We start from the raw sequence: 15655 nt of genomic DNA, 5'->3' as shown, positions 1-15655 counted from the left end.
CCTCCGGGCATCGCCACTTTAAAGCTAGATCATAGATTGTGGGGAGGGAACGTGAGGAAGGTAGAGACAAGCCTGGTGCAAAAAGTACGTCTGGGGGGTGTGTTGGGGAGAGCTGACTGGATCATAGACCCTCTGGGGGGGGAGAGAGAGCTGACTGGATCACAGACCCTCTGGGGGGGGAGAGAGAGCTGACTGGATCACAGACCCCCTGGGGGGGAGAGAGATGACTGGATCAACTCAATACTCAAGGTGATGTAAGGGTAATATGAAACCAAGTCAGGAATGTTGTTTGAGTGGCATCAGTTGACGGTAGTAATTCTAAATGACTAATTGGGAAAAGGACAATTCAGCATGAGTAGGAGTGCGGGCCAACAGCTTTGATTGGCTGTACAGAAAGAGGCAAGAATGAACATAACAAAATATGCCAAAAGGAAGAGGGGGTGTAACCTCACTTCAATGAAAAGGAGGTTTGAGAGAGACAACACAGAAAGAGTACCTAGTGGGGGAGATAGTTTTCTTTCCTGGGGAGAGCAGGGTTTTTTTTCTTTCAAAAGATTTGCAGGACTGAATAGGCCGGCAGCCCGGGGGCAGATGATTGGAGAGCGTGCGTGTGTGTGTCGGAGGTTGTCTGTGCTCAGTGCTGTGTGTGCTCAGAGGGGGTGTGTCTCTGTTCAGGAATAGTGGAGAGCTTAAAACTTTGAAAGCCACACACACACTATGTCGTGAGTTTCAGATGGTGCCAAAGGTGTCGTAAGAGACACATCTACGCTCCAGTCGGAGAGAGAGAGGCTGTGGGCTTTTAACATGAACAGGAGGTCTCAGAGCGGCGCTGTCAGCAATGGAAGCAGAGCAAACAAACACGGGGCTTCCCAGAACGGAGCTGGCTATACCGAGGTCAGCGGTGAAGCCCCGGGTTTGGAGGACCCCGAGGGTAAGGTGGAGCTGGGGAAGAAGGTGACGCTGCTCCGGGGCATCTCCATCATCATGGGCACCATCATCGGAGCGGGAATCTTCGTGGCCCCAAAGGGCATTCTGAAAAACACCGGCAGTGTGGGAATGTCACTAGTGGTGTGGATCGCGTGTGGCGTGCTGTCCCTCTTTGGTGAGTCCCAGTCATCACAGGCTGGTGATTGATGAATAACATTTTTAAAATTAAAAAAGATTCACAACTACTTCAGGTAAGAAGAAAGTAATGCTAGACAAGGCCAGACGAGACAAAGGCGTGTACTCCGAAACAGCAGTTGGGATAAATGTTACTCTAGTTCTACAGTGAGAAGTACGAGTACAATCGTACAATAGTACGAGTACAATCCAGTCATGTGACTGAAATGATAAGACACGCCATGTGCACACAACTGTGTTCTCCTCATTTACATGTTCCTTTGTTGTGGTTTATGGTCAGATGAAGATTAGACATGTAGTAGTTGAAGATGTGTGCACTAGTAGTAAGTAAAGCAAATGTTCACACCGTAAATCGGCTATGGATCCCTTTCAAGCATTAACAGTTAGAGAGAAGAAACCCTCAAGAGAAGAACAAATCTGAACTGTGTCAATGTTTAATTCTTCAGCTGCTAATCTCTAACAATTGTCAAAACATGGACTGAAAACTTATTGAATTGTGGAAATTTAAATGTTTAATCTTACTTCTAAGTATATTTCTGATGAAAGAATCTCTTTTAAATATGAACATTTCGAGTTTAATTGTGATAGATTAATATATTTCAAAATTATAGTTAATTTAATATATTGTTTTTTATATTAATTGTCAGGTGCTTTTAACAGCTAATGCTCCCACCGGAAGATAAAGCTCCATACCAAAGTTAAAGGTAGGGAAGACCAAAGTAAAGATTAGACCTCCATTCAGGCTCCCCTCCAAAGCCACTCCCCAGAAACAGGTGACTCCCTTAATTTGCTTTCTTAAGCAGTAGGTCTGAGAGAGTTGTAGAAGACTCGGGTCATGCAATGAGTGCACAGGCACAGTGCGTACAGCTGAACAGGCCTATGAAAGGACAGAAAACACAGAAACACATTCTTTACCACAGAATTTGGTTCATTGTTTGTGGTCGGGATGTAAAGATAATTTCCACAAAATGCTTCTCAAATATATGTCCAATTCTAGCTTTAACCATTTCCTTGTCAGTCACTCCCTAATCATGCCGGATGTCTGGCAGTTGTGGATAACACATACAACCAGTGTGCTATTAATAGGAAAAATCAATCATTTACCACTTTTCATTGCAGGAGCGCTTTCATATGCAGAACTGGGAACCTGTATCACCAAATCAGGCGGACACTACACCTACATCCTCGAGGCCTTCGGTCCCCAGCTAGCATTCATACGGATATGGTCTGACCTTATTTCTATCAGGTGGGTGGAGAATCCCCCGTCAATTATGAAATACTCACAGAAAACAGAGGAGATGCACGTTGGGTGCGCGGGGGGGGGGGGGGGGGGGCGTGCTGAAAGGACCCCTGGGAAATGGGGATTGTAAGCAGCAGGAGCGCAAAGCAAACAACAGGGCCAGTATAAACTCTCTGCTATCCCCGCCTCAGGCCCAGATCAAGAGTCAATGGGAACGATGGGAAATGAACAGGAGGAATGGTACACAAGAGCCAATGAGAGAGAGAGAGAGAGAGAGAGAGAGAGAGAGAGAGAGAGAGAGAGAGAGAGAGAGAGAGAGAGAGAGAGAGAGAGAGAGAGAGAGAGAGAGAGAGAGAGAGAGAGAGAGAGAGAGAGAGAGAGAGAGAGAGAGAGAGAGAGAGAGAGAGAGAGAGAGAGAGAGAGAGAGAGAGACTCTTCCAGTTCGTGGCCTCTTCCAGCTACGGAAGCTTAATGGATTTTGTGGGAAATTAAGGGGGGGTAGATGCAGAGCAGAACTGTACCAGGCTGACCTTATTTACATTCCTGTAAGAACCAAGCTCTTGTTAAGAGTTGTAAAGCCCCCCTTTCTTGCTCACACACACACACACACACACACACACACACACACACACACACTGACATTAGGGTAGAAACAAAACGGTTAACCATGACAATGCATTGTGATTGATGGAGCACCTAACAGGAAAATACAAATAACAATAAACCAACAAATAGCCAATATTCACAGTGTACAAATGGGTATTTTACCTGTAAAAGTATCACTCCGCTTACTTCTTCGCATGAGGTTGCTCATGCAAGTCTTCCCATTGGATGTTGGCCCAGCTTAGCGTTTGAACCGTGTAAGCAGAAGCAATGGCGGTTTGGAGTATGGACCGAGGGGACAGCAATTTCTGATTTCCCACGGTCCTGGCGGAGATATAGAAATAAAAATACAATTTAGATGAGGATAAATGTACTGTAATCTGTTTGATACTGTTTGATTCTTAATAATGTAAAACATTTATGGAACTGGTAACCAACATTACATAAACAGAAACATGATTCTCATAAACCTTTATATATGAATATGTATGTATGAATATGATTTAGTAAGTAGGACCTTTCTCTTCAGGCCGGCGGGGATGGCAGTGATCTCGCTGGCCTTTGGACAGTACATCCTGGAGCCACTGTTCATGCCCTGTCCTGTCCCCCCCATGGCCGCCAAGCTGGCTGCTGCCATCGGCCTGAGTATACATTCTGACATTCTGACTTCCTGTTTGACATGTACTTTTGTTTGTGCTACCTATCTGTACAGACATTTATCTGAATGGCTGTATACAACAGGTAGCATAGTTAGTTTGTATAGCTCAAAGTGAATATGTGAGAGTTACGTTGTTTGAAGTAGTATGATGCTTAAATACAATCAAATAATTCAATCATTTTATTAATTCAACATTTGAATTATTGAAATTGAAAATAATGACTTAATCTTTAAGGACCTGTTGGGGGCGTCTGGCTCTCTGTAGGCTGCAGACATCAGGGATTTTACCCAATATGTATCGAGACCTTATTGATTACCCCATGAAAACGTAACTGTTAACATTGTAAAAAGAAAATCTAAATAGAAAAGCACTTAGATGTGTAGATTAGTATATATGATTAATATGTGATTCTGTGGTTCCTCTCCCTGAAGCTGCGGTCATGTATTTGAACAGCATGAGTGTCACCTGGACGGCCCGCATCCAAATCTTCCTGACAGTCGCTAAACTCCTCGCCATCTCAATCATTATACTACCAGGGATGTACCTGCTGTTTAAAGGTGAGATGCTCATCACATTACGTCACATGGGGTCAATCGTTCAATGACCTTTGACCTTTGATCCATGCTTCAGTAGACCCTTTCCGCAGAGGCGTCATCGTGGGACAGACAAAGGTGTCCTCTACTAATCCTTCCCTAGCTCAGTATGCTCTGCATACCGGGTGATAGAAGCCTGTGATGAGGAAAGGTTGTTGTTGCAGGGTCACTGAGCATGTTATCTCTATGAACAGATCTGCATATCAATGCATAATCTGTAGGCAAGGGAATACGATTTTGGTATTGGAAGCATTAGGGTTTCCGTTTGTGGGCCAAGTAGCATTGACCAATCACGTTTGAGCGGGCTTTGGCTGCATGCAGGTAGAAACAGTGGAGCAACAATCTCAGAACCCATCGGCTATTGTCTAACCACAATTTAGCTTTTTATTAGCTTTGTTAAGCAAATATATTAAGGAAAGCCGTTGAAGAGGTTTTAAAGTGTTCAGAGTGTAAGCTGCTATTGAATCGGGTCATAGAAGTCATGTCATCAATCAACTCCAACTCAAGGTGCTTATCAGACCATTAGCTCCCATGACATGCCACCAGGTGTGAGTGTAATTAGCCGTTACAAGCCGTTTAGAAAATCGGGCTCTTATGACATCGCAAGTGGGCATGTCCACCTAGATGTACGCTGGATAGATCAGTCTACCAGCCTACCCAGTGGACTGTAGCAAACGTTGCTCATCTATCCGTCACACATCTAGGTGGACACGCCCACTTGTGATAATAAGATAATATAAGACATACAAGATAATGTCATAAGAGATTTAAGAGTCATAAGAGATTTTCAAAACGGCTCATCATACTCACAGCTGGTGGCATGTCATGGGACCTTTAACAATGGCAGCCAGGAGAGGAAGCTTGGATATCCGTTATCTGGACTCCCACATGTGAGATACGAGGATCCACCAAGAACTAAAGAGTTTTCTGTTCAGCGTGTACACACCAAATGTAATTTCCATGAAAAACTTTATTCCTAATGAGTTTTGGTGTGCATAGAGCCTGATTCAATTAATTTTCATGATCTGATTCCATTCATTTAGCTGTCTAAAAATATATAAAATAATAATATGGAAAATCAACAGCACATTTGGTCTAGGCAGCTTTGATGTTGACACACCCAATATTAACGATTGACCTGATGTTTCAAATTAAATCAAGCAAATCAACTAATATGTTGGGATTACAGGAGATTACAATCAAAGTGTTAGCTTCAACATGCTAAACATCAACTGGATGGAATGCAGAGGAACCAGAACCCCCCCCCCCCCCCCAAAAAAAGCTACATGCAATTCATCCATTGCCCCCCACCCCTAGGAGGTAGGCTAGGTGGGGGGAGCCCACAAGACACATATAACCTCTCCCCCTGGCCTCGATTAGGACCATTGAGCCATCCTGTAATCTCTTCTGGTGCCCTGCGCGTCAATACTGAACGGTTTGTCTGGATCCACCTGCTCAGCTTCGGGCTCTGAGCCTGTAGCGAGCCAGAGACAGAAGACCGGAGACTGTGAGGTGACAGGGGACACCTGGGGTGGGATGGATTCATTAAATAGCAAAAAAGCAAGCATTTATCATTGTTTTTCGTTGTTGCATAAAGCGTAGTGGGGCTCCCCTCCATGATTTAGGACGGTGATACATTTTAGAAACCCTCCTCAGATTGGTGATTGCTCTTGTCTTGCATCAGAAATACAAAGTAGGGAGGTTGAACCGTTTTTTTCATTTTGTGTGTGTGTGTGTGTGGTGTATGTGTGTGTGTGTGTGTGTGTGTGTGTGTGTGTGTGTGTGTGTGTGTGTGTGTGTGTGTGTGTGTGTGTGTGTGTGTGTGTGTGTGTGTGTGTTTTTTAGGGGAGACAAAGAATTTTGAGAATGCCTTTGATCTGAACACTATGAACCTGGCTGACTTGCCATTGGCCTTCTACTCTGGGATGTATGCCTATGCTGGGTGGTAGGTATTGTCTCACACACACAAGCACACACACACACACACACACACACACGTGCGCACATACACATGCATGCATGCACACACAGACACACACACACACACACATACAGTCATGCATACATGCACACACATAGCCATGCATGCAAATATAAATCAACACACACACAAACACAGTGAGACGGCTGCTGGCAAAACACAGGGTCTCGCAAAAGCTGTAAAAACAGCTGTCAAAAAGTTTTGAAAAGTGTCTCTTACAAATGTTATTAACCTGTGTTATTATTCTTATAGCGGTAGCTGATGATGTATTTTGTGTGTTACCATATGTATTGTATGATTGTGTTATTTTGTCTATGGTTGTCTAACAGACTTATGGACAATGATTCATTTTGTGTTAATAGGTTCTATCTTAACTTTGTGACTGAAGAGGTGGATAAACCGGAGAAGTAAGTTCCCTGTTAATTTCCTCTATCCCGTACGTTGTTTCTTGACTGGTTTACATGACAACTGTCCAGGAAGGACAGTTTTTTTAGAAAGCATCTTTGGCCCAAAGCGTAATGCATCGCTAGACTACCTATATGAGTTGACTGCCCTCTAATGGTTAAAAACAGGCCTGAGGTCTGTAGTAGTTTAGTACAAATAGATAAATGTACAGTCAAATTGCTTGCATGTGTAATTTGAATGGCACATGAATGTGGCTACTGGTTTCTCTGCTGGTGTATGAGGACACTGGAGTCACAGTGGCATGAGTCTGTTGATACAGAGGTTATCAATATGGAGGCACAGGGGCCAGAGTCTGTTGATTCAGAGGTTATCAACATGGATCCATAGGGGCCTGAGTGTATAGATACAGAGGTTATCAATATGGAGCCATAGGGGCCTGAGTTTGTAAGATACAGAGGTTATCAATACAGAGCCATAGGGGCCTGAGTCTATAAGATACAGAGGTTATCAATATGGAGCCATAGGGGCCTGAGTTTGTAAGATACAGAGGTTATCAATATGGAGCCATAGGGGCCTGAGTCTATAAGATACAGAGGTTATCAATATGGAGCCATAGGGGCCTGAGTTTGTAAGATACAGAGGTTATCAATATGGAGCCATAGGGGCCTGAGTCTATAAGATACAGAGGTTATCAATATGGAGCCATAGGGGCCTGAGTTTGTAAGATACAGAGGTTATCAATACAGAGCCATAGGGGCCTGAGTCTATAAGATACAGAGGTTATCAATACAGAGCCATAGGGGCCTGAGTCTATAAGATACAGAGGTTATCAATATGGAGCCATAGGGGCCTGAGTTTGTAAGATACAGAGGTTATCAACGCCCCCCCTCTCTCCCCAGGACCCTCCCCCTGGCCATCTGCATCTCCATGGCGGGCGTGTCCCTCTGCTACGTGCTGATCAACGTGGCGTACTACACCGTGATGTCTGCAGACGAGCTCCTGGCCTCGCAGGCCGTCGCCGTGGTAACCACCCACCCAACACGCTATGGGGTTCAGACACATGCACACCTCTCATGTTATTAACTTACGTGGGCAAATGAAACAATAGGTTGTTGTCCATATACATGATGATACATTTGGATTAATGAATCGATTTAGATTCATCAAAGCCCCTTTGGGTTCTCCACACCAGTGAATTCAATAAACACAGAAGACAGATGCAGATGCAGACAGAGTGGAGTCTCATCCCTGCCTCGGCCGCGGCCAGGGTTTCCTACATTGTAGGTCCCCCTAAAATTAACATGGGTTCACAGGAAACGTATGACTTAAAAGCACTTGTGAAATTTCTGTGAAGAAATAATAATTTATAAGGTGAGAAGGGTCTCAGAAAAGGTCCTGATTCATAGCAAACTACTACTTATCACTAGCCACGTTTATAGGGACACTTCTGATCTGATTAGAAGTGGAAGAACAGCTCAATCAGAATCAAAAATTATCATATATACGCCTCAATCGGAATACAATTCTCTGATCGGAATAGAATTCCATGCGGAATAGAAGAGGTGGTGTAGTCCGCTATAATCGACATGTATACACTTATTCCGATTTGTTTGGGGTGGGTGCGGGTAACTTAGAGAGATGGCAGCTGCAGTAGTTCGCAATTGGTCCGTCTGTACTTTTATGCACACCGAACTTCACCGCTGTCAAGGAAAGTGGATTTTTTGCCTGATTCATGTTCACTTCGCAAGTAGTCTGGTAACTTATCAACCCCAGCGACGTCAATGTCTTTTCGGACTATTTCTCTGCTGATCAACACTAGGAATGCTGGTAACAAATAAATTGTAAAATTTATTGTGTCTTAAAAAAAAGACACACTGTGTGAAGTTATTTTTTTGTTTTGCCAAGTAGCCGTGTAATAAGCAGGATAATGTATAAAACGTCGCCGGTCATTATCTAAAATAAGCCCCTTTGGGGCGAAGCAAGACAACTCCACTTCGCATCTGCGTCCGGTTCGCCCTGTCGGGGCTTATTTTCCCGATAATGACCGGTGTTCTATACATTATCCCTTACATAACAGCACTCTCTCCCAACAGTCTTGGCTGTGCACTCTCATCCATATACGTATTGTTTGCGGTGGATGAGGGGTTAAATATAAAGACTACAAGAAACTGACGTCACTGTGGCAGGCAGAGAAAAGCTCTTTCCTGCTGGGCTTTCATTAAAATCAAATACATAAAAATGTCAAATAGTGATAAGACGTCCATTATGTCGCCGCCGGTCCAGATGTGTCAGGTGTGCGCGAGAGACATACGAACGTACGCTTACCACTTTTGTAAATGCCATATATACAGTACATTCGGATCGCATGATAGGAATAGATCTATTCCGATCTATTCAGATCAGAAGTGTCCATGTATACGCAGCTACTTAGTGTGGTGCAATTTGCATTTATGTACCAGGATGTTGATATTGTTTGTTGGGGTCGTCAAAATGTGCAGACCTATAAAAAAGGGGTCAGGTTTGGAACCCGCTGCCTCAGGGGTTGAGCAGACTGTAGCTCTTGTAACGGCTGTGATGGAGATGGGTCCACCTGACTCGCAGCCCTGCGTTAGCTCGTCTCTTATCTACTGAAGGGTGCCTGTGTGTTCACCCCTGATGTGCACTTTATGTGTCATCATTAGCAGACAGGCCTTCTCGACAGATTTTAATGAGATTGCTCTAGTTCCTCCCTGATGATGCTAATCACATCACACAACAGTCTTACTAACCCCCCCCCCCCCCGTCTACAGCACGGAGAGGGGCACCTGCACCGGCATCGCAGCCCGAGGTGCTCATAGCTTCTTGTCTCAAAGAGCCCTGATTGGATAAGCGCCTCTCTAATGGGGTTACATGTATTGCTCCGTACACACTCGTCGTGATTGGAAGCACCTTAAAGGGGTTGTGCTAAGAGTGTTTCTTAAGAGGATGCAATTGGATACAGGAGTCCACTTTGTTCCTCCATCTTGTGTTGACATTTGTGCACTGAGAAAAGTTCACTTCTTAAACTCAATTTGGCAATAAATTGTTCTGTCTAGAAGTACTGGTGAAACGTTTTGATTCAATTTGCTCCCTTGCTTATATGAGCGATCCTGTAATTCAACAATGAGCACATAAAAGTATGTTTAATGTGCTCTAAAAGGCAACAAAAACTGCCTATTTTTTTTAAAAAATGGCAAAAGAAGCAGCATTATTCGGTAACACCTATGATTATAACATGCATTAATACATGTTTATATCATCTTTATCACTTACAGGAATTTGCAAGTAAGGTGATGGGAAACTTCTCCATTGTGGTCCCTTTGTTTGTGGCCATGTCCTGTTTCGGCTCCATGAACGGCTGCATCTTCGCCATTTCCAGGTAGCTTTCTCTTCCTCATGCACCCATCTATCAATCTATTGTGTCATTTCTTGCGTCATAACACATGCGGTATTCACAGAAATCACAGAATAATTAGTGGTTTCATTTGGATGTGTCGGTTGCTCAGTGAGTCATGATTCTTTCTAGAATTGGTTTCAACCCCCAACGTGGCTCTAATGTGTAGTGTTGGTGTTCTCCCTGTCTGAACATGCGTTGCCACTCAGTATTTATGTGCTTTACAGCCATGCCTTCAAAGACCAGTGTGTAGCGTTCAAAGATAATGTGTGCTCTGCTGTTCTGTGGATACAAAGAGGTTCAAATCCCTGGTTGCTGTTTTGAGGATTTGAAAGACACACAGGCGTAATAAACCCATGGTATCCCAACCTTCCACAAGTATAGAGCGCTTCTCTTTCAAAAATTAAATGAGAAATTAAAAATAATTTGAATAGTATTTTATTGTCATCCATTTCTCATTCTGCAACACAATGTTGTACTTGCTAGAGCTCAAAAGGACTGGTATAAGCTTATAATGTCAGGACAATTAGTAGCTGTGATGTCATGCTGATGTCACGATCATCGAGCGTTGTGTGTATGTGTGTGTGTGTGTGTGTGTGTAAATGTGTCCCACCAGAATGTTCTATGTAGCGTCTCGTGAAGGTCAACTTCCAGAAGTTCTGTCCATGATCCACATCCGCAGACACACTCCGGTGGCAGCGGTCCTCACCATGGTCAGGCCCTGCAGAACCACCCGCATGCATACACACCAGCATGCAATCACAAGCATGCATACACACCAGCATGCATACACACTGGCACATACACACCAGCATGCATACACAAGCATGCTTACACACTAGCATGCATATATCCAGCATGCATATATACACCAGCATACATACACACCGGCATGCATATACACCGGCACGCATATACACCGGACTACAGTCCAAACGGCATGCAGGGACACACACTGCAGCAGGACACACTCCAGGTCTCATTGGTGCTTTAATGTGCAATATTAAGTCTCCCCCAACATGGCCAACACATAAATACTGGAGTGCATTACAATGGAAATGATTCTTTTCCGTTGGGGTGTCCTTAATACGAGGGACCTAAAATGATGCCAGTTCCAATAAAGTGTGTCTGGAGATTATTGCATAATTAGTAAAGATTTATGATGTGTTGCATCTAACGGCAGGGGGATGTAATGTTTTGTAATCCTTTCTATTTCTTCAGTTGCAGCTGTCCCTGCTATTTATTAACTGTTTTGCACAACTTAATCACACATTAGCAAAAAGTAACGACAAATACTTCAACAACCTCACATTGGGAAACAATAAGGACAATAACATCTCCACACACCTCCATACACCCCAACCCCTGCACCAACAATGTCCTTGCCCTGACATCTGCTGTGTGTGTGTGTGTGTGTTTGTGTGTGTGCGTTTCCTTGCACAGTACCCGATGTCTTTACTCCAGCTGTTTGTGGGAGACATCTACAGCCTTTTAAACTTCATGAGCTTCCTGCGCTGGCTGTTCATCGGCATGGCCGTGCTGGGATTAATCTACCTCCGGTTCACACAGCCTGACCTCCCCAGGCCCTTTAAGGTGCGTGTCATCACCTGCTCCACTGGGTTCAGCCGCTAACAAGGACCTGCTCTCTTGGGACCTGGCTACTTATAGACGCACAACTGTGAGTGTGTCAGAAGTCTGCTCTCTGCAATCTATTCTCCATGGAAAGACAAAACACGGTGTCTTTGAGACCCCCAGGCCGCTTATTTAACCTTTCCAAAAGGTATTTTTTTTGCTGAGGAAATATAGGTCTATACAGTGTATACTTTATTAGTTGCTATTTTGCTTTTGCTAAAATGAATCATGACTCAAGAATTTACTGATTAACAGATGAACTTTGTAAAGAGTATGTACAAATTGTTAGCAATATATATAATGAACAATCCAGGGGAACTTGGTCTGGACAGTTGGCCGCCGACAGTTGCTAATGGACATTGACATGGGGTTTCAAATGGGGCTATTCGCCAACGTTTTTGACTCCTACAGCAAACGATAAAGAGCTCCATCATAAAGCTTCCCCACAGTAAAATGTGTACCATCTAAATGTGAAGACAGATACTTGCAAAGTTTTGAAGGTTAGGACCTTAAGGCACCTTCAAAGGTTGATTATGTTTATGTATAATGTTCCTTTTAATGAATATACAGTTAAAAATGTCGGTGTTGATCTGTTATAGCCAATAGATTATGTTCCACATTTACTCATGGAGACATTGAATGAGGCATCCATGTGTCCTCCCCCCAGGTCCCTCTGATCATCCCGGTTCTGTTCTGCCTGACCTGCTTCTTCATGGTCTTCCTGTCCCTGTACTCGGACCCCGTTAACACCGGGATAGGCTTTGCCATTTCCCTCACTGGCATCCCAGCCTACTACCTGTTCATCGTGTTTGACCGCAGACCAAAGTGGCTCCAGAGATGTCTAGGTACCACACTGATCACGCTTATAACAATGACTGTGATAAACAGTCAGTACATCTTCTAATACTTCTATTACTTATGAAAGAGATTGTATTTAATCTAACTTCATTTTGACATAAAAACCAACTAATAATGTAATGTAAAGATGTTTACATGAGTAATGACATGTTACCGTGCCATATTGTGTCACATATATTGTAATTGTGTCTTACATATGTACAATCCAGGAACTTTCTTTTGTTCTCAGATTCTTTCAACAGATCCATGCAAATTGTCATGGAGGTTGTCCCTGCTGAAGCCTAACACATTCCAACAGTGGATCACCTCAAAGTTTGAACAGTACTGGGACAATACTTCAAGAAGTTGATCTGTTGATATCTTTTCTAAATTTTTGTGAGCATATCAGAAGAAGGAATAATAGAACCAGTGTTGTGTTTTCCGTTAGTGGCTAAATACTAGTGCAGGGTAGGCCTACGTATGTATTTCAAAAGTAAGACAGAAGTTAAACTAGTAGTGCTAAACTAACTAATACCCTTTTTACAATCACATTTGCACGCAGTTACAGATTTTTGAGCACAGAAACGCCTGCGCAAAATAAGCCACTTTCCCCATTTCTTGTTGACGTAAGACAGGTAGGCCTAGGCCTTTTAACGTTTTCTTTCTGCTGTGTCACATTTGACGTCACAAACACTTCAGGAACCATGGTTGGTAAACAGTGGAACGCAGCACAATGGCCATTGAAAATGTTACAGTGTTTCAGGTGGAAAATAAAGGAACTTTTCAGAAAAGTCCTGCCGTCGCCACGGTTACTTTGTCACCCAATCACAAGTCATGTCAACTGTAAAACAAACATTTAATTTCGGTAAAGAGTAGGTTGTTGCATGTTATTTACACTCAGTTGCTTTCACAAATCCAAACTGTAATGTTTGTGTCTGCATGTACTGCTTATCCCCATGGATGTATTACAATATGTTTTTGCTGAGATTTTGAGGTATTAGCTATTTGGCAAGTTGTCAAAGATGCTCAAAGCATAGATATGCACTTTTTATTTTCAGCGAACCAATACATAATCCCAGTGCTTCCCAGCGTCATGCCAGCACCTTTCTGACACAATGTGTGACATATTCAGTCTGAAACTGGGTTTGAAGAACAAAATTGCCACCCTAGGTCAACCCAGGTGTCGTGGTTCTGGTGGCGGCTGGTGATTCAATTTGAGGGGTTGAATTTGATAGATGTGATTCCAGTGATATTCTGGTGCATTTTCAGGATGGCCACTACCTAATAATTTATTCAGATTATAGCCTACATCCTGACTTGCAGGGCCTGAACAAGCTTACACTTTATATACAGTTATATTCATACCTACTTTATGGCCATTCAACCAGCCATTGCTATTTGACCCATTGTTGTTATTCTGATATTGAGGCAAATTGTTATCACTGTCCTATAGCGTCCTTTTTTTGTGAATCTCAAGGTCTATTTCAAATGCAGTTAGAAATCTGGGACAGTTGCTTCATTTTGTTTATATGTAATTGGCCGAAATAATTTATATGTAACTTACTTGCTCCTTTGAAAGGACGATTCCGGTATTTTGAACATTGAGGCCCCTTTCTGGTTTGTCTAGGATGAAATAGAGTGGTTGACACCGACATTTCGACCATTGGTCCTGTCTCGGGTATTTGGCTCATTTAGAATCGCCCCTGCCTGCTTCAGAATGGCTGGCTACGGGCAATCACAAACCTGTCCTTAAAACAACCCTAAACGTTAGTTTTCAGAAATGTGCAACTCACCGAGCGGTTAGTTGTGTTTGTTGATGTTCCCAATGAAGTATCGTAGCGAAATACAGTTTCTGTTGTGTTTTATTTGGCATTTCGTAAATCCCATTGAAATGGAAACCGGACCAAAACCGGAAACGGGGGCTGTTTACATTTGGTTGTAGTCTAGGGCTAGACTGTAACAGTAGGGCTAGACCGAGGGAAAAGACTACAACCAGCATCTCTTTCCGTTTCCGGTCAATGAGCAATGAGTCTTCCAACAGAAATCAATGGATTAACAAAATGCCAAATAAAACACTACAATACTTGATTTGGAACATCATCATTTGGAACAATGAACACCACTAACCACTCGGTGAGTCGCACATTTCTGAAAACAAACGTTTATGGTTGTTTTAAGGACAGGTTAATGAATGCCCGTCGCCAGCCATTCTGAAGCAGGCAGGGGCGGTTCTTAATGAGCCAAATACCCGAGAAAGGACCAATAGTCAAAATTTGGGTGTCAACCACTCTATTTCATCCTAGACAAACCAGAAAGGGGCCTCAATGTTCAAAATACCGGAATTGTCCTTTAAGTATAACATTGTTTGGGGAGTCCAATTCCTCCACTGAAAAGGGTGGAAAGTGCTTTTACATCGCTCTGCTAGTTCTATCTAGTATCTATCGCTTCTCTGCAAGTAGAGAAGCGATAGGGAGGTAGCCTATTTGATTAATTTGTTGAATTGTCCAATCATGTGGTGATAAAAAAAAATATGAAAAACAATGCCATAGAATAAGTCCCGGCGTTTTGAACCGCACACATTTTCCATCTAGTTTCGACTGGCTTTTTGGATTGTCGGTGCCGTTAAAGTAGTAAACGATTATAAATGCTATTTCAACGGCACCGACAATCCAAAAAGCCAGTCGAAACTAGATGGAAAATGTGTGTGGTTCAAAACATGACACAGCTTTTACTTCTTCGCCACCTACAGAGTTTGCTATGTACGATCATTCAAAAACCCCATAGACATAGACATTTGACCGAGGGAACCGGGAGCCTCGGAGGCGGGTCTTATTCTTCAGAGGTCTATTGGTCTGGGCGCACAGAGGTGCGAAATTAAGTTTAATATTCATGCGCCAATGAAAAGCCGTCTCTGCTTGATAGGCAGCAAAAAGGAAGGGCGGCGCCCTAGCGCCCTCTGACCCACTGCCACTGCGTGGTTCCTTCGCTGCAACTCAGAGCTGGAGCCGCTGCATTCCTGGGACCCCTCATCTGTCCAGGGAATGAATGCTGATTGAAACCTTTACACTAAAGACACAAGCCAGATGTTAGCCTGTGATGTCAACTATAGTGTGGAACTAAATACGTATGCTTGTGTCACTACAAGCCTTCTTTGATTTACAAGAACTTTGT

The 15655-nt window shown here is 43.3% G+C and overlaps 1 protein-coding gene across 1 annotated transcript; it reads left to right on the top strand.

Annotated features, from left to right (window-relative positions):
• Nucleotides 1–804: 804 nt before the first annotated feature.
• On the top strand, nt 805–12790 carry slc7a11 (solute carrier family 7 member 11; the record flags this gene model as incomplete). Its single annotated transcript, XM_084469545.1, has 12 exons — nt 805–1102; nt 2242–2368; nt 3495–3610; nt 4056–4181; nt 6063–6162; nt 6561–6605; nt 7503–7626; nt 9897–10000; nt 10632–10728; nt 11459–11608; nt 12315–12492; nt 12735–12790. 12 exons carry the CDS (start codon nt 805–807, stop codon nt 12788–12790), a joined length of 1521 nt encoding a protein of 506 aa, XP_084325671.1.
• Nucleotides 12791–15655: the final 2865 nt, after the last annotated feature.

This window comes from Micromesistius poutassou, assembly GCF_964030765.1.
Source record: "Micromesistius poutassou genome assembly, chromosome: 6".
NCBI classification, from domain to species: Eukaryota; Metazoa; Chordata; class Actinopteri; order Gadiformes; family Gadidae; genus Micromesistius; species Micromesistius poutassou.
This window is presented reverse-complemented; position numbering and strand designations above follow the sequence as displayed.